The sequence below is a fragment of the Balaenoptera musculus genome, chromosome X (genome assembly GCF_009873245.2).
Source record: "Balaenoptera musculus isolate JJ_BM4_2016_0621 chromosome X, mBalMus1.pri.v3, whole genome shotgun sequence".
NCBI classification, from domain to species: domain Eukaryota; kingdom Metazoa; phylum Chordata; class Mammalia; order Artiodactyla; family Balaenopteridae; genus Balaenoptera; species Balaenoptera musculus.
The window spans coordinates 69,855,132-69,881,706 of record NC_045806.1 but is presented as its reverse complement, the minus strand read 5'-3'; the positions used below and the strand labels follow the sequence as shown (position 1 = coordinate 69,881,706).

Sequence of the window (26,575 nt, the reverse complement as noted above, 5' to 3'; positions counted from 1 at the left end):
GATGATTGCTGAAGCTGGGTAATGGCTATATGGGGGTTCATTATATGGTATGTGGTTGGAAATTTTTTACAATAAAAGTTATCTGTCATACTACATCTATCATACATATCTTTAAGGGAAGGCCAAGGTTCAAACTGGTGGTTGTCCTGTATGAGACGTGAATTGGAGAGGTCTACCTGAATAATTCTAAATATTTTCCTCTCCATCATGGTATAGGCCACTTAGAAGTGACAATCAGACAAATCCATCTCCACATAATGACCCTAATGACCCTGAACTGTCCTGGAAAAGTGCCTTTTATTTTTCTTTTGTTTGTAACATGGGCTGAATTCTTATGTGTTCTATCTTGGCTGTTTTCTAGGCCCAATTTATAAGAAAGAAAATTCATTTGTTTTTCTCCAGCACCACTGTAACCACGAACAACTGGAATAACCTCTTCACATGGCTGCCTGCTTCCTTTGGCCCCTGTACAATACATTCCTCACACAGCCTCCACAGTGATCTTGAAAACGTAAATCACATCATATCACTCCTTTCCTTAAAACCCTCCAATGACTTCCCATTTCAAATTCTCACAGGTCTCATCCCTTATCAGTCCCCCTTCACCATGATCCAGCCAAAGCTGGTACCATCTCAGGTTGTTCGCATTTGCATGTGCGTTTCTCTGCCTTGAATGCTCTTGCTCTTGCACAAGATTTTCATGACTGGTTTTTTCCTGCCACTCATGTCTCAGCTCAAATGCCAAGTCCTCAGTATGGATCTCCTCTATCTACTCACCCATAGATATTTGTTTAAGCAAAGTTGGCAAAGTGTACAGGAATTACACTGGGGGCTTTGTCTAACACCTTACTATTTCTATGGTGGTAACACATTGGGGGCTTGCTAGAAATGCAGAATTGTAGGCCCTGGCCTACACCTACGGAATTAGAATATATATTTTAACAAGATCCCTAGATGAACTCTATAGAATTAAAGCTTAAAGCACTGGTCTAACATGTAATAGCTAATAGATTCTTTCTTTTTCTCTTAGTGATCACTAAAGAATAACACAACTGACAAAGAATCTTAGCAATAGTGCTATATATTATATCCAGGTACATGGATTCTACTGAATGCTGACTAGTTTGAATACAGCACGTTATTTTTACGCTCATTTGCAGAAATCTTTCCCAAATACTTGATTTAATATTTTTCCTTTTGAACGTATATTGGTCTATTGGGAATATAATTAGATTCATTTTTCAGGATTGTGTTACTTAAGCAGGTTAAGAATTTTTAGTTTTCTCTGTAATACTAAGTCTCAAGTCTTAAGATGGGCAACTTAAAACATTCCATCACGGTTTTAGCAAAAACAAAATTTTGAGGAATAATCATGCCATAGTCATCATAATTGTTTAAATTCCTAGCTCATGTTGTTAATGCACAAAATTCTACAAGACACTAAACTGCAGACAAAATTGCCTAAGAGCAATTTTAAGTGAAGTCTTTTAATGAGGGACACTGCAACACAACTTTAAATAAACTCATAAAACCCTGAAGTGCAATAAATGCTTTTTATTATATGCTCATTTCAATGAGTAACATTTAGAAATAATCATCGCACGTAACAGTGACAATCTTATTTTACAGCGTGTACATCATTTACAATCACATGACACACAATTTTAGATTTCCAAATTTAATATTCTGAAGTTAAGAAAGATAAAAAATTTATTCTCAAGGAACTGATTCTTATCTGGTGCAAAAACAGAAAGGTGAACATTATTTAAAACACAAAGCCACAATATAGCATGAAGTAAAATTACATTTTAATTATGTTTAACAGCTGAGTGTAAACATGAAGCAACTAAAACTTAAAAGTACACATCATATGCATTACATTTATGAACAGGATTTTCATTAAGTTTCCCTAAACCTGCTTTTTATATTAAGCGCCATGTTGATTTGCAGCATGCTAACATAAAGCATTGTTAAAGGGATGCATATTTTAAATTTATACACTGTAAACTGAATATCCACCTCCAAGCTCTATTGGCAGCATAGTGTTTTGTTAAATACCGCATAAATACTGCCTCATATTGAAAATGCATGTTAATAATATGGTATATAGATTTTAAAAATCAAAATTTTCAATAATGGCGTAAAATTGCACCTTTAAACATTAGAGCAAGTAAGACTAGAACAATCATACTTGCTATGACTGTCCTAAAAAGCCTCTAAACATAATATTTAAGAAAACTGTGTTCTCTCAATTTAATCTTTAGATCATTAAGAAATATAGTGCTAACTTTGCAACATTACTGTTGCATCCACTTTAGAAAGCCACATTTGACTCAAATATACTTCTGTCATGTATGCCACACTGAACAACAATCAACTTGAACATCAGAAAAAGGGGAACTTTAATCTTTAGACTTCAGTACAGAATGCTATATTTTAAACATCCTATCCTGTGATAAAATCTTAGCAGCTCTGAAATTCTTTTAAATAGTATTGAATGAATCTAACCTGTTTTCCAGTGAAATTTCTTTTGATGAATACACAAAACTTTTGCCATTTCTGGAATTCAATTTCCAGGTACCATATAAAGGCTCAATGACTAAGTGACTAATGGATGACTGCATTTTATTTCCCCACTTCATTTCTAAAACTGCATAAAAGTGACACTTGCTTGCGATAGCAAAGCATTGCTAAACTCCTCAATTAGATATGATCTTTTCAGAAACATCTGTCTCTAGTATGATCAGCCAAATAAAGTGGTTGTCTTTGCTCTTCCCCTCTGTAGCTGAATTATGCTTATAATACTATTAAATAGACAATAAGGTTTTCTGCAACCATTCTATGGTGCTCCTTAAATTCTTTAACTAATTTCAAAGGGCTATGAGATCCCCTCTCAATTCAAATATCTTAAGATCTTTAATAAAAAGAAGGTAAATTTATGATTTAATATCAAGCTTTGTAACCAGGTGAAACAGTTCATGAAATTATCTTCCCATGTAACATGTCATATTTTCTAAATAGCTTCTTTCTTTATATTGATCTTATTACATAAGAGCCTCCTTGTGGTGCCTCATAATATGCTGATTTTTTTCTGATGGTCTTCGGAATCCCTTCTTGCAGAATTCACACCTGTGTGGATAGTCTTTTGTATGTATTGATATCACATGTCGTTTAAAGCCAGATGCATCTGTAGTGCTGTATTCACAATACTCACATTGGTAAATCTTCCTTCCAGTGTGAGTCTTCATATGCTTTTTGAGCTCATTTTGTTGTCTGAACCCTCTTTTGCACCTTTTACACTTCAATGACTGATCCTTAGTATGAACTGAAAGGATATGACCACTAAGAATAAATGGATCTGATGTTTTAAAGTCACAGTGCCTACACTGATGAATCTTCCTACCCTTATGGATATCACTATGCTTTTTGAGCTCAGAAGGACGATGGAAACCTTTATCACAGACCTCACATTTGTGAGGAAAATCCTTAGTGTGGACAGATATGATGTGCCGCTTAAGGTCACTTGAGTTGGTGCTCTTATGGTCACAATGAGGACACTGGTGTGTCTTATGTCCTTGAAACAAATCCAGATGGCGTTGAAGTTCCCTCTCATCACCAAATGCTTGGGGACAATGCTCACATTTATATGGCAAATTGTTACCATGCTTAGACTTAATGTGAGTTTTCAAATTTGATTGATCTGCACACCTGAAGACACAATACTGACATTGATATGGCTTCTCACCAGTATGGGTTCTCATATGCTTCTTGAGTTCAGAAGGATGTCGAAAGCCCTTCCCACACTCAACACAAACATGAGGAAAATTCTTGCTGTGAACAGCCAGTAAATGTCGGTTTAACAGTCCTTGTTCTGCAGTTTCATAGTCGCAGTATTTGCACTTGTGCATCTTCGGCTCCTTGTCTCTTAATATAAGTTTATTTGAACTCAATGGACTAGCCTCTCTGTATCTTCGTGTGTATTCCGTAAATTCATGGGTTTTGTCAACTTTGTTTATAAGCTTATGGCTTTCTAAGTGGTTATGGAAACTCACTTTCTTGTTAGTTGTAAAGTCACAATCTGTACACTGATATTTTTTTCTCATCAAATGATCAGGATGATTCTTCATGTGTCTTTTCAAGAATCCCCTGGATTTAAACTTTTTTGTGCAAATATGGCAAGGGTATACTGTCAGGGGCTGTCCATCAGGGCCTATTATAACAGCTAGATTTAAAAAAACAACAAAAACAAAACAAAACAGGGAAGTTGTGAAATTTGGCCAGACTGTTTTAAACAGTTTTACCACAAAGGCGGCAAAATTAGCTGACATTCACAATGTGAGAACTATACTAGTAGAATAAAATCCTGTAAGATAAAATGCACATTGAAAGCAATTTATAATAAAGTAGCTCACTAAAAAGTAATGAGCAGCACTCTACTATAGACTATTCACCTGCCAAAATGCTATATCACATGCACTTTGTAAACTAGAAATAGGAACCCATTATTGTTAAACCAATCTGAAAATTCTCTTTAAAAACATCATTTGGGTAAAAAGCAAACAAGCATAGTTTTATTAAGTACCAGTAGAACATTTAAAAAAACCCAACTATTTAGATCAAACACAAGTAGGTACATGGGAGTAGGACTAACTACACTACAAACAACTGGCATATTCTTGGGTTACAAAAAATACTACTGCATTTCAAATAATTATAATATTCATCGAGTAATGTATTAATATTTTACCTGTTTGCCACTGCCTCGTTTCTCCCCTTCTCCTCTTCTTAGCTTTTTGTTTAAGTACTTTGTTTGTATTAATGCTATCACAAATTTGAAGGTATTGTGCTGCTGTACTACTTCTGTTTTCTAATGTTGAGTCCAAAGTATTTCCTGGAAAAAAAAATCGATACACCATTAAACTGCATATATTTGTACTTTTTTGGTTTTGGTTAGATGAATTAGAGAAGACATGGCATCCAGTTGCCATTGCAGTACTAAATTTCACAAAGTACACCCATCTTCTCCTTCTCTCTCTTTTATACTCTTACACACACATGTGTATATGCAAATACTTTAAATACGATACCATGTGAAAGTAACTTCAAAATATCCCAATTTATTCATCCTAAAGGAACAAACTGATAAGGTGAATGAAACATAAGAAACTGAATTTTATGACCCTAAACAAAATCTTGATATCAGATCAATTTCTCATCGATGAAGGCTGATGAAATTAAAGAGAATTAGCAAAGAAATTTACACATGTCAGTTATCCAATACAATCATGGTAACTGTAATACATGACAAACAACAGATTTCTTGTATTTATGCTTTAGAATAGTTTACTTAATGTTAAAAGTATTAAGATTGATTTTTTTAAGTGTTAAGATAAATGTGGCAGGCAATCTACTGCAATTTCAGTGGGATCAGTGTTTATGGAATAAAGTACTTAATAAAATCTCAGTTCTCACAATCTCTTGTGTTATGCAATTCAGTTTAAAAGTGTAGCCCTAAGAAACTGTGTAGCTTAAATGCTATGATATATATGCCTCTCATTAATTCCCCTGAAATCTACAGTTAGAGAGTCAAATACCTCCTAAAGCTAGAAACAAAATAGACACTTCATCATAAGAAAAAGTCTCCTTGTGTAAGAAAATAAAAAGAACTATCAACCATGGAATAAATAACACTATATGAAGTGTATTAAAACTAAAAAAAAAAATTTACACTGACACATGAACTTTATGTAACAGCTATATAAATCTACTGGTTGCCATAGAAATTAAAAAAATAGTTCCATCCCAAGGAAGACATTAACAAGTGGTTGATATCATTGACAACTTTTAATTCCATGTCAGAATAATTCCTATTTTATAATTTTTTCCATAGTAACTTTTTTATGGCCCATGTAGTAAGTGGCCTGATATTTGTATCTTGAGGTAAATCTATTTTTTTAATTTTTAATTTTTATTTTTTGGCCATGCTGCATGGCATATGGGATATTAGTTCCCCAACCAGGGATCAAACCCGTGCCCCCTGCAGTGGAAGGGCAGAGTCTTAACCACTGGACCACCAGGGAAATCCCGAGGTAAATCTAAAATGAACTGCATTCACAGAATAACACACGCTATGTCTCTATATAAATTAATCAATTTCCCAAAGAGGTAAACTCTTCTAACTAACTAGATATGACCAGGCAAGTAAGAGTCTAACAAATGGGTCTGTACACACAAACTAATAACTCTGTATCTACCAAGCAGTACACAAAACCAGCTACTTAACTTACATCTCACATATAATGCTCTCTCACCTGATGACTGACAATCTTCATACCTTCGAGAAACTCTTCTTTCATCTCCTTAAAAAAAAAAGACGAATTAAAAACTGATAGACTGAGTATAATGATTACTAGTAGATCACATCTTAATCTACAAAATCTTACTTTGATCACCGTTCCTTGGATTAAACATTTTTTTGTTGTTGTTGAGTTCTTCCACTCCCATGGATTAGATAATATCACACACTGAAAATAAGGGCTGCTGTCAGCATCCTTCGAACTACTAACATCTAGGACAACCTTACTTTTCAAATAAAACCTGGGTAGATATTTCTGCAGAATGCCCTCAAAATTGAAGATGCTCAATAAATGACTGTTGAATGAATGAACCTTTGGAAAAACCAAGTTAAGATACATTAATGCATTTGAACAACAAAATTTTTCAAAGTAAAGAGTATACCTGGACCATCTTGTAAATTAAGTAAGAATGAGATAAAATAGAAAGGGAAAAAATAACTTGATAAATTTACCTTTCATTACGTACTTCCTAGAAGAGCACACCTGGATTTCTGTTCCTTTTCAAAACCCCAATATCTTATTATTTGTGGTGTTAAAACATAAAATAAGTTTTTCCAAAAGGGGAAGGATCAATTTTCAAAGGATATTCCTATTTTAGAAAAATAAAACTTTTTATGGCACTCACTTATACATGTAGGATTTAAAATAAATCCTTCTGAAAAACAAAGTGCATTAAGCAAGGTTCATTGTAAATAACACAAGATATGTGGTACAAAAATTATGTAAGTAACTAGAGATGAATCAGTCCACAGCAAAACATTTTATAGTATTAGCCAACTCATGGGGGGCATTAGCACAGCATATTTAATGACCTAAAGGCTGATCAAATAGATATGTTATGTACTTATCAGGTGAAAAAATGCCAGTGTCCTACCATATGTCGCAGCCCAGACAACAGGGACAATTGTTTTATTAACATCAGAGTCCTCAAGCTGAGTCTCAGGGAGAGAAGTTCCTTCCTCTTCCCCTACAATGACTTCCATGTAAACTTCATCTGCTATTTCAGCGCAACCTAAATTTTAGAAATAATTGCTTGTTTATAACCCCAAGTATTTAATAAATGGGTAAAAATTTCCAAACGATTATCTTTCAACTTTCAAGATTTCGATTTGGTTAATTTAAAAATTACATTAGGCACTTCGCAGGCTGGTGCCACTAGGAGACAGTAATTTATCAAAGTTCTTATCCTCCTCTTAAAACCTAGTCCTACGAAAATGACTTTTAGATTATATAAAACGTGCGCCTGAAATATATTGACTAATTTCACAGTCCACTGGGCATTAGGAATTTATAAGAAGAGTTGTATTCCATAATTCTGCCTGATAGTTCTTCAGAACTCAGAAGGCACTTCCCATAGAATCAGTACTAGAAAGTGGTCCATGCTATCCCACATGTAAATTAAATGCAGTACTGTACATGCAATGAAAAATTGTCAAAAATACTAGTAATTGAAAAAGAATTAAAAATGAAAGTAAGTAAAACCATAATATACGGTTATAATATAAAATGCTGGCGGCTCAAGGCTATGTGGACACCCATTAACAGGCAGGATTTTCAGAGACCCTACTGAAGACGAAAGCATTAAGTGAGACATTTAAAAAAACATCGGATTAGTGTAAAAGAATTTAAACCTAGAAGGTCAGTAAGTATATTTTATGTGAAATAATCCATTTGGATTTAACGTAGAAAATTGGCTTGAATTTACGCTTTTCCTTTGATTCACATACTGGGATTTTCTACTAAATATTTTTTTCTTTTTTTGGCCGCGCCGCGAGGTGCGGCATGTGGAACTTCCTCAACCAGGGCTCGAACCCACACCCCCTGCAGTGGACGCATGGAGTCTTAACCACTGGACCACTAGGGAAGTCCCTACTCACTACTGCAAAATGTGGAAAAAATGTGGGAAAAAAGTATCCCTCTTCTCCTAGGTTTCCCTTCTTTCAATTAACCAGAAGGAAACATTGGTCTAAGTTTTGCACATCCCTATGGAATTCTGGCATCAGCTAACCTAACCTTCAGTCTCCTGACCAATGAGTAAAAAAGAAAAGAAAGAATCTAGAGCCCAAATAGAAATTAATTCTTTTTCTCTCTAACCAAATCCTCTAGACTCATTTTTGACATTTTCAGCTGTGTTATATTATTCATGTTTGTTTGGGATTGGAATTCAGCTCCCTATGACTTCTAGGGGAGGAAATCTGAGGAGTGGGGATCATAGTGCAGTATAGGTAAAGCTAACTATTGTCAAGGTAATGCACTGAAGTGGAGGCTCTTGCTCTTCTAGGGCAAAACAAAGTAGTTTTTGTCTCAGCATGGCAAGAAGACAGAAAAAGCCTTAGGGAAGGGCTGCATTCCTACACTGAGGTGAGGAGAAAGTAGGAAGAAAGAAAAACATCTTCATAAGGAAATGTGTACCATGGCAGGAAAGGAAATGTGAGGAGCTTTTTTCACCCTGTGGTACTCAGCTGCAAGAAACTTTAAACAGCAACTACTTGGAGACCATCAATGGCATAATAAGTAAAAATCCTGGTGGCTTGACTTGGAAGAATACTTACTCAGCTAATCTCTCAGTGGCAGAAGGTAAACAACCAGCTAGCCCTTCTACTGCTAAATTCAGAGAGAGGTCAACAGTGCTCACTGCCATGTACAAAGATCACTGACAGCAGAGTTAGGCAGACATGAGTTCAAATCCTATCTTCCTCGTTTAATACTGGAATGACCTTGGGCAACTGCTTAACTTCCCTGAGCACTTTCTCCTTCCATAAAACAGGGATAATACCACCTACCTCAGAGATGAATTATGAGAATTAAATGAGATATTATATATGCAGCATATTCAATAACATATACAAAGTAGATTCTCAGTAATTCCCTACATATTTGTGGGCTCTCCTAAAGTCAGGAACCATATTTTGCTGATCTCTGTATCCCTAGTATCTCAGACACAGTATTTTATGTTTGCTCATTTGAACAATACATGCATGCACGGATAGTCAAAAGGACCCTTTTCCTTTAAATTAATTATAGCGAAGGGTCAGACTTATTTTATTGAACTTTGTTCCTATGTAGTGCTTGAATATGAAATTGCTTTTTTTTTTTAAGAATGCATGATGACTACTGATAAGTCACTACAGTGCCTTTTTTTCTTACTGATATCATCTTCTTCTTGAGAAGAATCTTTAACTGCCATGTAAACCATCTTCTCCCGCTGCATTCGGCTCTGGTCAAGCACTCCAGCTACAGAATGCCCATTGGTGTACTCACTCTCTGTGACAATTTCCGTTCCACCTTAAAAGTTAAAACATGTATCAAAATCAGTAAGTATCATGGAATAATTCCCTAAATTAATAAGAAGGATACATAAAAATATTTTCCTTTAGAAAAATATTCCCCCTCAAATATTCCAACATAAATTTCTAAGTGTCAAGAGAATTTTCTTATAAATTGCACTTTAAATTTTCAGTCATCACTAAGAAATAACAACAAATGTTAACACTTACATTACACTTGTATATGCCAAGCACTATTTAAGTCTTTTACATGTATTTACCCATTTAATCCTCACAATAGCATTATAAGGTAGTTACTACCATTATGGCCATTTTATGGATGAGGAAACTGAGGCAGAAGAAGGTTAAGTAATTCACCAAAGGCCACTCAGCTAAATGGAAGAACTAGGATTAAAATCCAAAGCACCCTTCCTCTAGCCTGCCCTTAAGTACTCATAATTTCCTACTCTAAACCAAATCCCCTCCACTCATATGTTTTGAAATTTCAACTGGAATCTTCTACTCAAGTTTAAAAGTATCTAAGATGACTTGTTCTCTATCCTTGCTTTATATTTATATATAATTTTTAAATATTCTATCCCCAAAGAAACCTTTTATAAGAGTTGCACTTTGAAGACAATATTAGAACTTAGTCTCCAGAAAAGAGAAGTTCTAATTCCTAACCATTATAGCAATAAATTAAAATTATTATTTGTACCTATTTCAACGTCATCTTCAGCCTCAGCTTTAAATATATACACTTTTATTACTTCTGAACCAAATCCATCTTCTTTAACATCTTCTTGTGAACCATCACTGCTGATTTTTAATGGTGTGTTCCCCATATGCTCTAATTTTTCCCCAACATCATCCACTGTAAAATATAAACGGGAAACTGTTTCAGTCAAAAAGTACCATTGACATTTAGTGGGTGTTAAGTATTAGTGCAATGTGAAATAATGTGTTAACCACCTACCCACTATATTCAATTAATGACCTATTATGCAACCATTAAAAGTGGTATATTTCATGAAAAAAAGTATACAAGACAGATATACTACATGATCATAATTATATAAAAGACATAATCACAGATTTCAATTTATGTATATGAAATACTCTTAACCATACAGCTTTAATTAAAGTGGTTTGGGAAAAGATTAAATAATCTTCCATTACGTTCAACATTTTAAGCTAAATCCTAACACCAAAATTAATAACAAAAATTAGAACATAAAATATATAGTACTCATGAAATAAGCTGACATAAACAATTCCCAAATTAAATAGCAGTATACTAAAACCAATTAACATATGAAATCTAGTATTTAAAAAAAGAGAAAACAGAAAACCTGAATTATTTTATAAAAAGGGCTTTTCAAAAATCATAAAAATAAAATCTTAGTAAATACTTTTAATTCCTGTTGAGTCAACGAAAGGCAACTTCAAATCAGAAATTTTGTATACTTCCAGGTTTACCATTATATGATTTGCTTCAAATCATATATAAAATAAAGCAACAATAATTACTTACATTTTAAGTATACTTAAAAATTTGATTCTTTAAGAATAGCATTTAGTTTCAAGTGAATACTGTGCATAAACTATGCAATGAATACATTATATTCATAAAGTTTGCTCTTTGGACATAAATATTAAACAATATACTCCCCCAAAGATTATATGCCTACCATTTTTTATTTCAATGCTTGTCCTGTCCCCATAAAAACTGAAATGTAACCTAAACTGAAAATCTGCTCCTCCCTACTATATGTATCATAGTATCATATATGAAACAAAATCATGAAGGCTTGACTATATCTAAACAATTCCAGAGCTACTGAAAACAGAATAAAGTGACATTAAAAAGTTTTTAACTCAGTACTCTTAAAATATGAATTTCAGTAAGATCTAAATGGGTCAAAGTCTAGATTTTCTCTACCTCAGTTTCAAATTTGATACATGCAAATTCAAAAATATTCCTTTGGCCTTTCAAAATGGTGAAAACACATTTCAGAAATTCTTTTTACAATGTAAAACTACTTTAACTTTGTGATTAAATATAAATGATTCCACACTATTTAAGAGTTCAAATAGTTTATTGTCTATGAAAGAGAGTACCTAAATGATCAAAATAAACAGAAAAAAAAATTTCATTCCATCATAAACCCTAATTCTGTTAGTATTTTTTTGGCAAATATTTTTTTCACAATGGGACAGATTAAAATGAAAGAAAAAAAGATGAGGAAGAATCTGATATTACTGGTTTTTAACAGCCTCTCTTTTAAAATACGTTGAATAAAACAATGAGATCATTAAAAAAATTAAGAGGCAAGTTAAGTCTTCAGAAAAAAAGTACTTTCTCATTCTTGGAAATAAAGACATAGGATATAAAACACTCAAAAAGTGTCCAAAATATGAATTTCTTAGGTTGCACTAACAGTAAATTAATGAAAAAAGTACTCTCATCTGATAAATACTACTTTATTACACTTCAATGGTTAAAAGTAATCACAGTTCCTCCTGGGATAAACTGAATTAAAACTGTAATTCACAAAATTAAAACTCATGAAATGAAATAGACATTTGTTTGGTCATTTCTCAAAAGTTTTGTACCATAATTTTTGCTTTAAGTGTTGAAATTACTGGTGCTATTCTGATTACATTTATACCTTTCCTCGAGGTCCACAGTTTAATGTATCCATTATTTTCTACTTAATTAGATTCCTCAGAATGAACAATTTTGAAATGTATTGAGTAATTAAACTTGTTCTGTATTTTAAGTTCACAGACGATGATAGTTATTAAATATGTTACTGTACAGTTTTAAGAGATAAACCATCAACTTCACCAAGATTTATTCTGTATCCTTTGTTATAGAAAGTACAAAGTTAACAAAGATTTAACAGGCAATCAACAGATTTTAGAAATAGATCCTGAAAGACTCTTCTTTACACAGATAGTACTCAAAATACCCAAAATTCAAGCTTAACCTTTTTGTTATAAGGCTTACAACATTCAAGTCCCACGGTGTTGTTTCCCAACCCACATGACATCCCAGCCAGTAATAAGTGGGTAATATTATATACAACGCAGAATTCTACTGGTGCTAAATATAACATTAAAACAGTAAGTTGCGGGGGGTGGGATGAATTGGGAGATTGGAATTGACATATATACACTATGTATAAAATAGATAACTAATGAGAACCTTCTGTATAGCAGAGGGAACTCTACTCAGTGCTCTGTGGTGACCTAAATGGGAAGGAAATCTAAAAAAGAGGGGATATAGGTATACGTATAACTGATTCACTCTACTGTACAGCAGAAACAAACACAACATTGTAAAGCAACTATACTCCAATAAAAATTAAAAAAAAAAAACAGTAAGGTGCATCATTTGCCAACCCTACAAAGTTTGCTATCGTTCAATATTCTTCTATAGCCCATTGGTACAATTTGATTAAAATTTCATTTTAGCAAAATGTACAGTATAATATTCCTTTTAAAAACTAAGTAGGCTTTTTACTGTACCCCTTTCATGTTACATCTACCAAAATTATATGGTGAATATGACATCAGTATAGACTATAGCTGACCCTTGAACAATGCAGGGCTTAGGGGTGCTGACTCTCCACATAGTCGAAAATCCATGTATACCTTTACAGTTGCCCCTCCGTATCCATAGTTCCGCATCTGCGGACTCAATTAACCTCAGATTATGTAATACTGTAGTATATATTTATTGAAAAATACCTTCGTATTAGTGGACCCACACAGTTCAAACCTGTGTTGTTCAAAGGTCAACTGTATATTGATGTACCACAGGGATGCAGTGAGGCAATGTGTAATGGATCCGTATTATGCAATGATGAAACAAACAAAAATTAGTAATATTTAAATTACAAAGGTGTTCCACCCCCAGGTGTATATATCCAAGACATCTGAAAACCTATGTGCACAAAAACTTGTACATGAATGTTCAGAGCAGCATTATTCATAACAGCCAAAAAGTGGAAACAACCTAAATGTCCATCGACTGATGAACTGATAAATAAACTGTATATCCATATAATGAAATATTACTCATTAATAAAAAGGAATGAAGGACTGATGCATGCTACAACATGGATGATCCTTGAAAGCATTATACTAAGAGAAAGAAGCCAGACACAAAAGGCCATATATTATATGATTCCATTTACATGAAATGTTGAGAACCAGCAAATCTATAGAGAAAGAATTTGGATTAGTGGTTGCCTGAGGGGTGAGTGGAGTGGTGGAGGTGATTGCTCAAGGGTATGGGGGTTTCTTTTGGGGGGAAGAAAAAATTCTAGAATTGATTATGGTGATACAATTCTGTGAATATATGAAAAACCACTGCATTGTACACCTTTAAGGAGTGAATTGTATGGCATGTGAATTATATCTCAATAAAGCTATTATACTAAAAAAAATACAAAGGTGTTAGCTTTTCTCTTTTACCCCTGAAATTGGTGAGGTTTCATGACCTCTCCCATAATGACCCTACCAATATATTTTGCTTTATACAAAATTATTTTCCTGAAAGAAATAAAAACTGATTTTATAGGTAAAAAAAATAATTTGAATGCATTATATTGGTTCATTATTTAAAGGAACCCCCTTTCTCCGGTGAAGCTTTTCATAAAGAAAATCATCACCCATAAATGTTTTGAGGGTGTTAGGTATTTTTAAAGAAAAGCACACCTGGGATAACTTTAGACAGATACAGTTATCCTATATTAATTTCCAAGTTACTTGGCACAAGTGGAAGAGCCTAACCAACTGCTAAGATAAAGAAATTGTGACATTTGGTCTGAAAGTGGAAAAAACTCAGATGCACCTCAGAGACTGAGAGAAGACAAACTCCCTACCACAAAAACTCAGCTGCTGATAAGATTTCCTTACAGGAATAGTTAGGGATTTAGGAATAAGATAACAGTCTGTTTTAAGTCCTCAATTTTACCCCTTGAGTAGTTTGAAGATATCTTGGTAAAAAAAGAGGACTTTTAAAATTACCATTGAAACATTTCAAGGCAATTTATTCTCTAACTCCTGAAAGATTCAATGGTCAACAGAAACCAAGAGGTAAAAAAATGAATTAAAGATTAAGCGATGAAGAAAAAAAAGGGAAAACTAAATAAAATAAAATAAATGAAAATGGTTAAAAAGAGTAACTAGTCCCGGGGCTTCCCTGGTGGCGCAGTGGTTGAGAATCCGCCTGCCAATGCAGGGGACACGGGCTCGAGCCCTGGTCTGGGAAGATCCCACGTGCCGCGGAGCGATTAGGCCCGTGAGCCACAATTACTGAGCCTGAGCGTCTGGAGCCTGTGCTCCGCAACAAGAGAGGCCGCGACAGTGAGACGCCTGCGCACCGCGATGAAGAGTGGCCCCCACTTGCCGCAAATGGAGAAAGCCCTCACACAGAAACGAAGACCCAACACAGCCATAAATATAAAAATTAAAAAAAATTAAAAAAAAGAGTAACTAGTCCCAATTTGAATATTCTAACCATTATAAAAAGTTAGGGATCTGGGTGGTGAGAGAATGAATGATATAAAAAATATTTAATTTTTGTATATTCTATTTTCTAAAATAAAAAATTATTTAAGTTTTAAAGGGATTTTTTTAATAAAGGAATGCCTTCAAATTTTATAAAGAATAGACCCACTTCTTCCTCAAGCTCCATCAATAACTTATGAGATTTTTTATTATTGTTGCTGTTCAGGCAAACTTACCACTTAAAATGAGAATAAGATATTTCTATCTTCCTCATTCAGATAGAATGTCTTAAGGACATCGTAAAGCAGTCTGAAATAAATATGTTTAAAGTATTTTTGCATAGACTATACAGACACATATATAGACAACAGAAAACAAACACAGGCAGAACTGTAGAACACAATCTGAGTTGATTATTTACTTTTCAAGTATTTAATTCAAAAAACTAATCATATTTCTTAACATGCTATGCTTAAACTCCTAAGCAAAACTGAACTGACAACTCCAGTACCTGTCATATTAAAAAGAAAGCAGTGGTTGCATGAAATAAACTTCCCATTTTGAAATATATATATTTATCATTAAAATATTGTCACTTAATGTTCTTCTTTGAACCTTCCAAATCTGTATTTTTGTTCTAAGATATTAATAAATTGCATTATTTTACTCCATTGTGGGTATAAATTTTCATAAATTAAAAACATGAACAAATTCAAAAAAGCATCTCAACACAGCTTTGAAAAAAAATTATTTTTCAAAAAGATCACCCCCATGACTTTTATTGAATAGATCCCCATCCCAGAAAACCTGTCCATGTTATACATAAATCAGTTTCTACCAAGTAATTATGGACTTTAAGTTTCACTTACAAGATATCATTAAGTAGTCTTCAGAAGTGCTCTTGACATCATCATCATCATCATCATCATCATCATCATCATCATCTTCAGTTTTAATAGTAACTGTAGAACCAGGAACACCGCCAGCTGCTTGAATCACAGTTTCTGTATCTGAATTAGTTACAAGAACCTCCTCTGATACCATTGTGGGAGAGTCAACTCCTGAAACACAATCTTGGACCACATGTTCTAAGTGTCCATCAGGACCAGTAACAAGGTCAGCCACAAAAACCTGCTCAGGTACTCTAACAGTTTCCGTAATTAGCTCAGACGTCAAGATGTGATCACCATCATCTTCCTCTAAATCTTCTTCAATAGCAACATCAGCCTCAAGCACGGCTTCAGGAACAATTACACCTTCTGTTACTACATCAGTCTCGGTGATGATATCAGGCCCATGGACAACTTCAGCTGCGAGGCCATGATCAAGAGTTATCCCATCATCTGTGACAACATCAGAAACTAATACAGCCTCAGGAACTGAAACAACAATATGGTCTCCATCGATATGCGCAGTACCAGCCATTCCAGCCACTACAATACAAACAATTATCCAAAAAAAGTAAAGTTATTTTATTAATTAAAAGTACTGTATGTATATATCAGATGACATAAAATAGTTTTTAAATATGAAACAGTCCTGGGCAAACTATCATTTTAAAGAACCACTGACAATTTAACTGTAATAAAAATCATCACCAACCAGGAATTGGGGTGGAGATGGGTGAAAACGATGTTAGTAAAATCTAAATTAAGAACTTAAAAAGAATGTACTTTATTTTCAAGTAAAAAAAAAAAAGCTACACTGAGATATCACTACACACTACTTAGAGTAACTAAAATAAAAAATAATAACACCACAGGTTGATGAGGATGCAGAGAAACTGGATCTCTCATACGTGATGGCAGCAGCCACTCTGGAAAATAATTTGCCCAGTTTCTTATAAAAAACATGTGCTTACCAATACAACCTAACAATTGTACTCTGTGGCATTTCTCCCATAGATATTAAAATATGTTTACACAAAAAGCTGTACATAAATATCCATAACAGTGCATAGTAGCTATTATTCCTAGTAGCAAAAAACAAAAACAAAAACACAACAACTCAAATGTCCTTTAGCAGGTAAATGGTTGATTAAGCCAACTCTGGCACATCCTTACTATGGAATACTACTCAGCAATAAAAAAAGGGACAAACTATTGATACATTCAACAACCTGAATCAACTGCTAGAAAATTATGCTGTGTGAAAAAAGTCAATTACCAAAGGTTACTGTACTGTATAATGTATAAATGGAATCATTTATATAACATTCTCAAAATTCTAAAACTATAGATATGGAGAACAGATTAGCAGTTGCCAAGGGTGGGTGTGTGTGTGACTATTTTGGCATAGCATATATATGGTGACGGAACCATTCTGTATCTTCATTGTGGTGGTGTCTACACAAATCTATATATGAAATAAAACTGCATAGAACTATATACACTCTCACACACACAAATGGTGAAAACTGAATGAGATCTGTAGTCCCATTAACAGTAATGTACCAATGTTAATTTCCTGCTTTTGATACTGTACTACAGTTATTATAAAGATGTCACCATTGGAGGAAGATGAGTAAAGGGTATACAGGACCCTATATACTATTTTTTCTACTTCCTGTGAGTCTAGCATTTCAAAAAATTAAAATTAAAATAAAAAGGACACACAAACATAAAAGGTTGCTAATATGTTAAATTGAGTTAATAAAATATGACAAGCTTAATACATTAGAAAATATGTATTACAAACATAAAAGTCCCTGAACTTCTTTATTTTACAAGAATTACTATATTCAAAAATGGAAAGCATCCTTTAACATCTGATTTGAGGAGGAAAAAAAACAACTCATTTTAGACAAAGATTTGGTTTATTTAAAAAAATACATACAAACTCTAAATTATATTAAATTCTAAATTAGTAAATCTGCAGGAATAAAGTTTTAAATAACGTTTTTCTTGAGTAGCACGGTAAAAACCAACTCCTACCCCCCTTTTAAATACTGTAAGAGTGTAAAATTCCTTCATGAGTAATTCTGTTACATTCTCTCTGAGGTGGTATAGTAAATAAATTAACAGAGTTTGTGGACCAGGTTACAACAAAATTACCTACATGAAATAATCCGGTACAAAGCCTTTTCTACATAATGATCACTTTCTATACAGTAATACCTGAAAGAGTACCATTTGTTATACACTGTTCACTGTTATTAACCAATTCATTATGGAAGTTTGTTAGCAAGTTAGGATGGAGACCAGTAAATGCTACTAATACCCTAACACATCAAAAAATAAGGTGAGAAGGGAAAAGCTGCCTTTCAGGATTATCTTCCTTTCAACCCTTCTGTAGCCTTCTCACTATTCTCAAACTCTCACCTAAACCACCATATTACCCAAAAGGACACAGCCTCAACCTTGAAAATCTGGTAGACAAAGGGAGTATGTATAGAACAAGTGCTTTCTATTCACTTGTTACTCCACTGGCCATTTTTGGAGACAGGGAGAAGGTGAGGTTCAAATTTAGTATTCAACCAGACTGGAAATGTGGTTTTTAGCAGGGAAAAATTAAATGTTAACCCTATAAAATTCACAGTATTGCAATTCTATGTATATGAACAATGAAATTAGTATTTTATAAAATCTTTTCATAAGTTAGACTTAAAATATGGGAAATCCCATTTATTTTAGAACATTGCTGGAGAGTAGTTTGGTTCCTGAGAGTAGACACTAGGGAAGGATGGAAGGATAGAATAATGCTAGTGCTGGCTTGGGTTCAGATTAACCTGTTTGGGAGGATTCTAAGAAGAAGGAATAAGTGTTTTTCAGTTTACCTAGTCTTTACTCTAGCAGGAACTTACAGGTCAAAATAAATCAGATCTAAACCAAAAAAATCCAAACATCCTTGTTTGCCCTGAACAAAATAATTTAAGGATCTTTTAGACCAAGAATTGATGGGTTCCTCACAGGGCATTGGCAGATTACTCAGACCAAGATCCAAGATGTCTTTTATTAAATTTTGCTCTTTCCTCTTATCAACTCATCTGTTAGATTTCACTGACTTTCTAAACAAAGTCACTTATTTTAGCTATACTCTAGCTATATTTATTGAGTACTATGCACCAAGCAACCTAATACTTTTACATATATTATCTCATTTAAGCCTCAGAACTGTGTAATAAGGTGAGTGTTATTATCCCCATTTTAAATATGAACAAACTATGGTTTAGAGAGGTTAAATAACCTTGCTCAGATGGGAATAAAGATGCAGACCTACTAGAGAATGGACTTGAGGACACGGGGAGGGGGAAGGGTAAGCTGGGACAAAGTGAGAGAGTGGCATGGACATATATACACTACCAAATGTAAAATACATAGCTAGTGGGAAGCAGCTGCATAGCACAGACAGGGAGATCAGCTCGGTGCTTTGTGACCGCCTAGAGGGGTGGGATAGGGAGGGTGGGAGGGAGGGAGACGAAAGAGGGAAGAGATATGGAGATATATGTATATGTATAACTGATTCACTTTGTTATAAAGCAGAAACTAACACACCACTGTAAAGCAATTATACTCCAATAAAGATGTTAAAATAAATAAATAAATAAATAAATAAATAACCTTGCCCAAGGTTCAAGCTGGGAACTGAACTCAATTGTTTTACTCCAGACTGGCTTTTTTTTTTAACTTGCCTAAATGAGGAGAATAGAATTTACTTATTCTAGAGAGTATTTTTTAAGGAATTTATAGGGCTAATCAAGTGAGTGACTACTAAAGGAAGAGTTTGAAAGAGAAAGAATAAGAAGACCTACCATAGAGTCACTCGTTTAAAATTTAAGGCATTTAGTAAGCAGCATTAAAGGGCATTAAAATTTATCTCACTAGGTAGCAAATTATAAATGATATGAAGATCTTTTAAAAAGTGTGAAATCAATTAGATAACCAGATAACAGTAAGAAACAAGTCATTATTTCAAGCATTCCCCTTTTTACTAAAGTTATTTAATTTAAATGTGAATACCTGGAATTTCACCAGAAAGACAGCATAAAATTTGGTATTTGTTGGGTCCGTCTTGGGCCACCATCTAAGGTTTTTTGCTACTTAAGTCCCAAAGCAATATGGACTTTTTTCAGCAATAAAATCTTAAACAACAATTAAATTCAATGGCACAGATTCCAAGGGCAACTATTATACTGAGACACGCACAAGTTATTACATAAAGCATACTACTGTAAAATTTAAACTCTGAAGTATCCTTCAAAAGAAACTGGTCCAATAAACTTCTGAATTAAATTAATAGTTCAGATTCTTAATATAGTAGCCATTTCATACCAACCAAAAACCTTACAGAATTTAGAGATCCTGTACCACACAGTGTGTTTGCTTGGCTAGCTCTACCTATGTATGCTAAACTCTTATGTTTCACAAGTATAATTAATTTATGGCATTGCAGATATCTAAGTTTTGATGTTAGCAAAAATTTAAAGACAATGTTTCTAATTTCTAATCAATTTTTGAATTTGGAAAGCTTAGTATTAGATATAATAAGGGATTAATTAAACCTCGAGACACTGAGGAGGAACAGTGGAAAGAAAGGTAAGAGGAACACCAAGCAAATATTCACCAGCACCAATCAGACATTTTTTTCACTCTTTGAAATGAATCAAGTTTTACTTGCTAATGGGCAACTTCTTCAGGAGTGAGGGGGGTTCTGGCACTTTACCAGATGCTACAGGGTAGGTAATATTTTGTATTAAATGGAGAAAATACTGCCTTTCTTCCATTTAAAAATATCTTATTTTTAAAAGGTAAAAAATTAAAGTTGAAATTTCAACCAAAACTTAATTTATCACATTGAGTTTCAAGTGTTCCAGAATTTGAAAAACTATCTCTAGCAAAGAATTCACAAAATTCTTTGTGAAATCTCTTATGCTTCAGCCTTTTGTCCTTCTTCTAGAGTTTATTCTTATTTTTTTTTTCACATAAAATCACTTCTAAGTCATCCATAATCAACACAACTCACTTCTGACTCTTTCAGCAGAATAAATCCATAATTCCTTTCTATTTCATCAGCTACACAGTCATCTCGATTCCCACCATATTAAATCTTAATCTATGCATTGCACCTTTACCATCAGACAGAAATGTCAAGGAATCAGAGAACTGGGGAGGACATTAAATGTTTTCTAGTCCAACCCCTTCATAAAAGTAAAATATGTAATTTGCCCATTTACACAGATAATTTAATAGGACTGCCAAGACTAGAATCTAGTTCTTCTGGCTCTCATTACTGTGGGCTTTACAACAGGAGACAACATAACATATTCAACCATATTATCTGAAAACAGTAGGAGCATTTTCTTAATTGAGTAAAGTATCACTTGTTGTAATCCCCCATTCCTAATTTCATCTTTAACAATTCTACAGTATCTCATGTTTCTGTTTACTTTTTGTCCCAATTTGCCATTTGTCTTTTCTACTCTCACTCTGATCTTTTCTTTAATTCTTACCACCCTATCCCTGCCTCTTACACTTCAGATACCTCTCTCTTCTATCATTCAGACTGAACCTGTCCAAATTCAGTTTCTTTGTTGACTGTCAAGGGAGTCTTATCATCTTCATCAAAATGACTACTGTTAAGAGGCTACTGAAAAACTTGGCCACAAAAGTGGGGAATTTTTTTTTTCAAAAAAAAGAAAAAGGTAATGCTATTAGTAACAACTTTCTGAGGATATGGCATCAGAATATAATTAATCACCTAGTGCAAGATATTCCTCTATCACTATATAAGCATCTAACTTCTTTGAAATGACTGAAGTACTTCCTTTTCCAGCTTTATTAACAATGCAACTTAAAATGTATTTTATATTTTAATATTTCCTACACATGAGAACTGATGCAGGTATTTATGCAAATTGAGTTTTTCATTTCCAATGACATATTACCACTATATTCCAAGTTTCCTTACCTCAACCTTCCCACAAAATTATAAGAATGATTTTATCTAGACTACTGACACATAGCTTTACTTTAAGAAAATAAGCCCTACAAATGTATTTTCCTGGCAAAAGAACAATTTTTCATTGTAATTTCTCCCCTTCTCCAATACAGTTTTGATATTTAGTATGTTCTGACTTTTAAAAAAGAAAGAAAAAATATAACAAAGAAAATGCTTTACCAAAATCCTGCATAATCATGGTATGTGCCATTCTAGAGTCTGATGTGTGCAATCCAAGACTTCCACCACCTGAATCCATACTTAGCAAAGTTCATTCACAAATCTCTGTAAAAGAAATGGTTTTAAAAATAGTTTAAATACATTTAGGCCAAAGTCAGTTGCTTTGAGAAAATAATGCAATTGAAAATAGGCCTCTCAACCAGGTGTGCAAATCTCATTACAAAGGAAAACAAAACAAACAAACAAAAACCTTGATTAGATGCTTTATGTGACAACCATAAATAAAAGAAGGGTCAAATGGAAGTAAACCAAAGATAATGGAGAATAAGCACAATAAGGGTGATGAGCCATAGGGAAGTGATAGAAGCAAGCAAAAGAACAAAACTGTAGCACTGAGGTTCCACTTAAAATACAGGTTATTAAATAAGAAGAAAAAAGAGAACAAGATGACAACAGACAATAGTTGGGATATTTATACATTACTAGAGGACTCAGGTGTCTAGTATTAGTGAATTTCATCCAGTGGCTCTCATCCATTTCTTCCAGACCCAGCTCAGCTCTGCAGCGTAGTTCTGCAGATAAACGTGTGTTTCACCTCTGGCTCCCGGGGTTCTACTTATAATGTAAAATGTTCTATCCCAGTTTCCCTGGAGTTCTTTGAGCCAGTAAGGACGTCTGGCCTTATTCTACTACATTCTCTTGTCTCACAGTTTTGAGGACTCATGAAACATGACTGCTTCCTAAATATAGTGGAGATAAGATCAATCACATACAAACATTTAGTAAATTGGTTCTTTCAGAATATCTTTTACTTGTAATTGTATGACTAATTTTTTCCATTAATGATTAATAAAGTCACACTAGCCTCATGCTAGTTTTGAAAGCAAGGGCTCAACCTATTTCATTTCAAATGACTTATCCTATATTTAAGATCACCAGATCGTATGGAACCTAAAGTCAGGTTCTGTAACTCAACGTATTTCTTACAACTACATGTATACTTCGCTTTCAAACATAAGATTCTAAGTAAATCAACCAAAAAGTCTGTCAATTTTATAAAACATTTCCTCATTTTTAGTTAGGGATGTTTAATAAATTGGGCTATATCACACAAAAGATGAGGTTGCATCATTAAGTTTTAGAAACTTTTAGAAAGCTGCCACGTAAGACAACTTAATCTATCCTTAAGTACCAGAGATCACTAAGATTTTTTCCCTTGTCTTAAAATTTGATAGGTGTAAAAGAGGCAGGAAAGTTTCACAGAGTAATCTTTATTAACATTTGAGTCATGTATATCAAAATCCTACAGCAGTAGGTTACTTTTCTGTATATTAAAATGATTCAAACAAAATTACTTCATGTGTGAGCAAAATTACAAATTTTTAGAAACTCTTAGCTATATTTCGCTATCTTTTTTCAAATACCACATTATTTTCTGCCTTCAAAATGAAGTCAAGAGGGGCCAAGAGAGTTCACAATAAACTACCCGGGGCTTCAGAGAGATAAATTAAAATGCCATAAGGACTTATTTTTAACATTTAAAACAGTGTACTATTTCAAATTTAATTAGAGTAATTGCTTTCTTTATCACATGACTAATAGAACAATTACAGATGTCTTTAAAATGTTTTAAACACTTAATTTTGTTTAATTATTAAAGATAAAACATTAAGTAACTTGTTAATCACCTTAATATGAGTATCCTGAAGAAACTGTTGATTTTCTTACATATTGTAAAATAAAATCTGCAGCACTTTCTTTTTGTTATTTTTCCTTCTGAACTACGTTACTTTCTTTGGAAAAACGTTCTTTTTACCTATTGTAAAAATACATTCACAATTAGATATTTTAAAACATTTTAAACCAAATCTCTTACACAACTTAAGAATTTTTCTTTACACTTTAATGTGCAGGGTGAGATTGGAAGGGTTCATATGCTCAAAACTGCTAATCTAAAAAGCAACCGAAGGGATTGCAACAGAAACAACTACCTAAAACGACATAAGCAACGTTATTTCACTTAGAATTCGACTACCTGATTAAACCAAAATCTTCCCTAAAGCATATTTTAATAATCACTAGCAATACCTTATTTTGGAAAGTGAAAGAGAACCAACCAAGGGCAAGCGTTACCCTCATAGAGAAAAATCTGCACTAGTGCTCAATGAAGTGTAAAAATTTTAACACACAGTGCAACTATTACGGGAAGTATCACACTGTAAGAATACCAAATAAATAAATTGGAGCACCTTCTTCCCATATAGGAAGTTTCAATAAGATCAATAATGAATGAGGTATGAGAACAGCAGTGTGTTAAGGATTCAACAGCCAATGGATAGCTAGGCTTCTCAGTCTTCTCAAGAGTGTATCTCACATCCTTATTGAATGGAGGTAACCACCAAGTACTCTTCAAGTAAACATCTTTCCATAAATATGTGGGGAGCAGAAATCAGAAAACAAAAATCAAAACAAGACAACCGCCCCCCCACATTTTACTCTCATTCGTCTCCTCGTCTCCTCTAAACATAGTTCACTCAGGACCTAGCTTCTCAATAATGTAAATAGGATGAAGGACAGGAGAGAAATCCTAAGGCGGCAGAGCAAGAGAATGTGAAAGTAGTATTAGCAGAGATAGGAGACAAAGGAGCCCTGGCAAGTAGCAGTATTGCAGCTTTGGACGCAACCCTCTTCCCGCAGAAGTCTCCCTTTCCCATGATCATGCCAAGTTTCAATCATTTTGAGCAGAACGCACACATGTGCCCTCCCATATATTACCCATCTGCCTGGATCTTCAACCAAACAAGAGAACCTTCGCAGTGGAAAGTCAAGAGACCGAAGAGACAAGAATACCCTTTCCCCTCCTCCTGCACTTGGTGCAGCGGTCGCCACCGCTGCTACCCACGCCGTGCTGCCCAACCCCTCATCCTCCTCCTGCTACCTCTGCCCCGCTACACGGGAGACGGTGGCTGGGAACCAAAATGGTGGTGTTTTAACGGAGGCGACAGTTGCCGCACACGGCCCCCCACCCCCACCCCAGGCTCTGACGGCTCCCTAGCCCCTAAAATGCCCGATTCAGTGCCACCTTCTCGCAAACGCCGCCATCCCTCGCGCGTTCCAAGGTTACCATCCGCGGCAGGCGGGGGGCGGGGGCGAGGTAGGGGCAGTGCAACCGAGAGGAATATTGCGGGGGGGGGGGTCGCCGAGAGAAAATGCCAGGGGGCCGCCGCATTCTTCACTTCACTGTTTTGTTTTCCGCCATTTTCCCGTCACCCTAAACCACCGACGGCCTCCACGACGGCTCTCGCCCCCGGGGGCTCTGGCCTTGGGGAAGAACGGATCGGCTGAGGGGGAAGTAATTCTCTCAATTCCTCCAGCCGCCCGCTGCTGCTGAGGAGAAACACTGTCTGCCCGAGGGGGAGGGAACGCTTAGGGACTAGACGCCACTTCCATTGTTCCCTTCGTCCTACACTACACGCTGGGTGGGAGCCTCTCCTCAACTCACGCTAACGACACTGAGCGCAGCGGACCCAAGTCCCTCTACTTTCTCCTCAGGAGTCTCCTTACCTGCAGCTGCCACCGCCAGTTGGCTTCTGACCGCGCTCCGGATTTCTGCGGGGGGCGGCAGCTGTGGATCCGTAAGCTCCTCACATTCGGGTTTCCGAGGTTCCGCAGCTCGAGCCAATCACAAGCTACTCTGCGTCTGGGAGGCGCGCCGCCTAGTCCTCCTTTATATCGCGGCTGACTTGCTGAGGTTGCATTACGTCACGCTCCCCTTGCTGCAGGGTAGGGGGCCGAGGGGGGAGCGCGCACGCGCGCGCGGTCGATCCAGAAGCCCGCGCTGGGTTTCTGCCCGGAGACCCCGCGGGCTTGCAAGCCGGGGCTGCGCCACCGGCCGAGACCCAGTGCGCAAGCCTCGATGTTGGCGCGACCCTGAGGAGTTTCCGTGGGAAGATTTTCTGTTTTCCAGGTTTCTCAAAGGAGAGGAAGAGGGGGAGGGGGAGAATTAATATCTGAATGGCCACTCACTGAACCTCTCTCATAGATGTTGGATACCGTTAAAAAAAATCGGCCCTACCCTCGAGGATTTGACCAATTAGGCTGACCAGAGTGATAAAAGGTTTACCTCCCCCAAATGAAACCCTTGTGTGTTTTGCAGTTTCCCTCCTTCATTTCTTTTATATTTCCTAATGGTAGACAATTCGATGAAGAAAGTAAAGTGAAGAAAAGCATAGAAGGGAAAGGTGGACAAAGGACCTAAATGAAGTGAATATTAAATATCTTGAATGTGTCACTTTCAGCTTGTGTCTGAACAAA

At 35.2% G+C, this 26,575-nt stretch overlaps 1 protein-coding gene across 8 annotated transcripts; it reads right to left on the bottom strand.

Moving 5' to 3' along the window:
• Positions 1-1,536: 1,536 nt before the first annotated feature.
• On the bottom strand, positions 1,537-25,943 carry ZNF711 (zinc finger protein 711). 8 transcript variants are annotated; one of them, XM_036841048.1, is made up of 11 exons: positions 25,826-25,943; positions 23,950-24,077; positions 22,740-23,001; positions 22,262-22,366; positions 16,015-16,578; positions 10,341-10,496; positions 9,504-9,641; positions 7,231-7,368; positions 6,312-6,359; positions 4,748-4,891; positions 1,559-4,222 (listed from the first exon to the last, which is right to left on the bottom strand). In XM_036841048.1, exons 4-11 carry the CDS (start codon positions 22,338-22,340, stop codon positions 3,045-3,047), a joined length of 2,445 nt encoding a protein of 814 aa, XP_036696943.1. In that variant the 5' UTR covers positions 22,341-22,366; positions 22,740-23,001; positions 23,950-24,077; positions 25,826-25,943; the 3' UTR covers positions 1,559-3,044. The 8 variants fall into 8 exon arrangements, with proteins under 8 accessions (XP_036696949.1, XP_036696943.1, XP_036696941.1 ...); XM_036841046.1 differs by having other exon boundaries at positions 22,745-23,001; XM_036841052.1 differs by having other exon boundaries at positions 6,312-6,356; positions 22,745-23,001.
• Positions 25,944-26,575: the final 632 nt, after the last annotated feature.

Excerpts from the sequence above, each read along its gene's own strand:
- ZNF711 (XM_036841048.1), bottom strand. The coding sequence starts at position 22,340 with ATGGATTCAGGTGGTGGAAGTCTTGGATTGCACACATCAGACTCTAGA. Across the intron at positions 9,642-10,340 it reads TGAAGATGACGTTGAAATAG|GTGGAACGGAAATTGTCACA; the intron begins GTACAAATAATA and ends TTAACTTTTAAG. Across the intron at positions 6,360-7,230 it reads TGTCTGGGCTGCGACATATG|GAGATGAAAGAAGAGTTTCT; the intron begins GTAGGACACTGG and ends TTTTTTTTTAAG.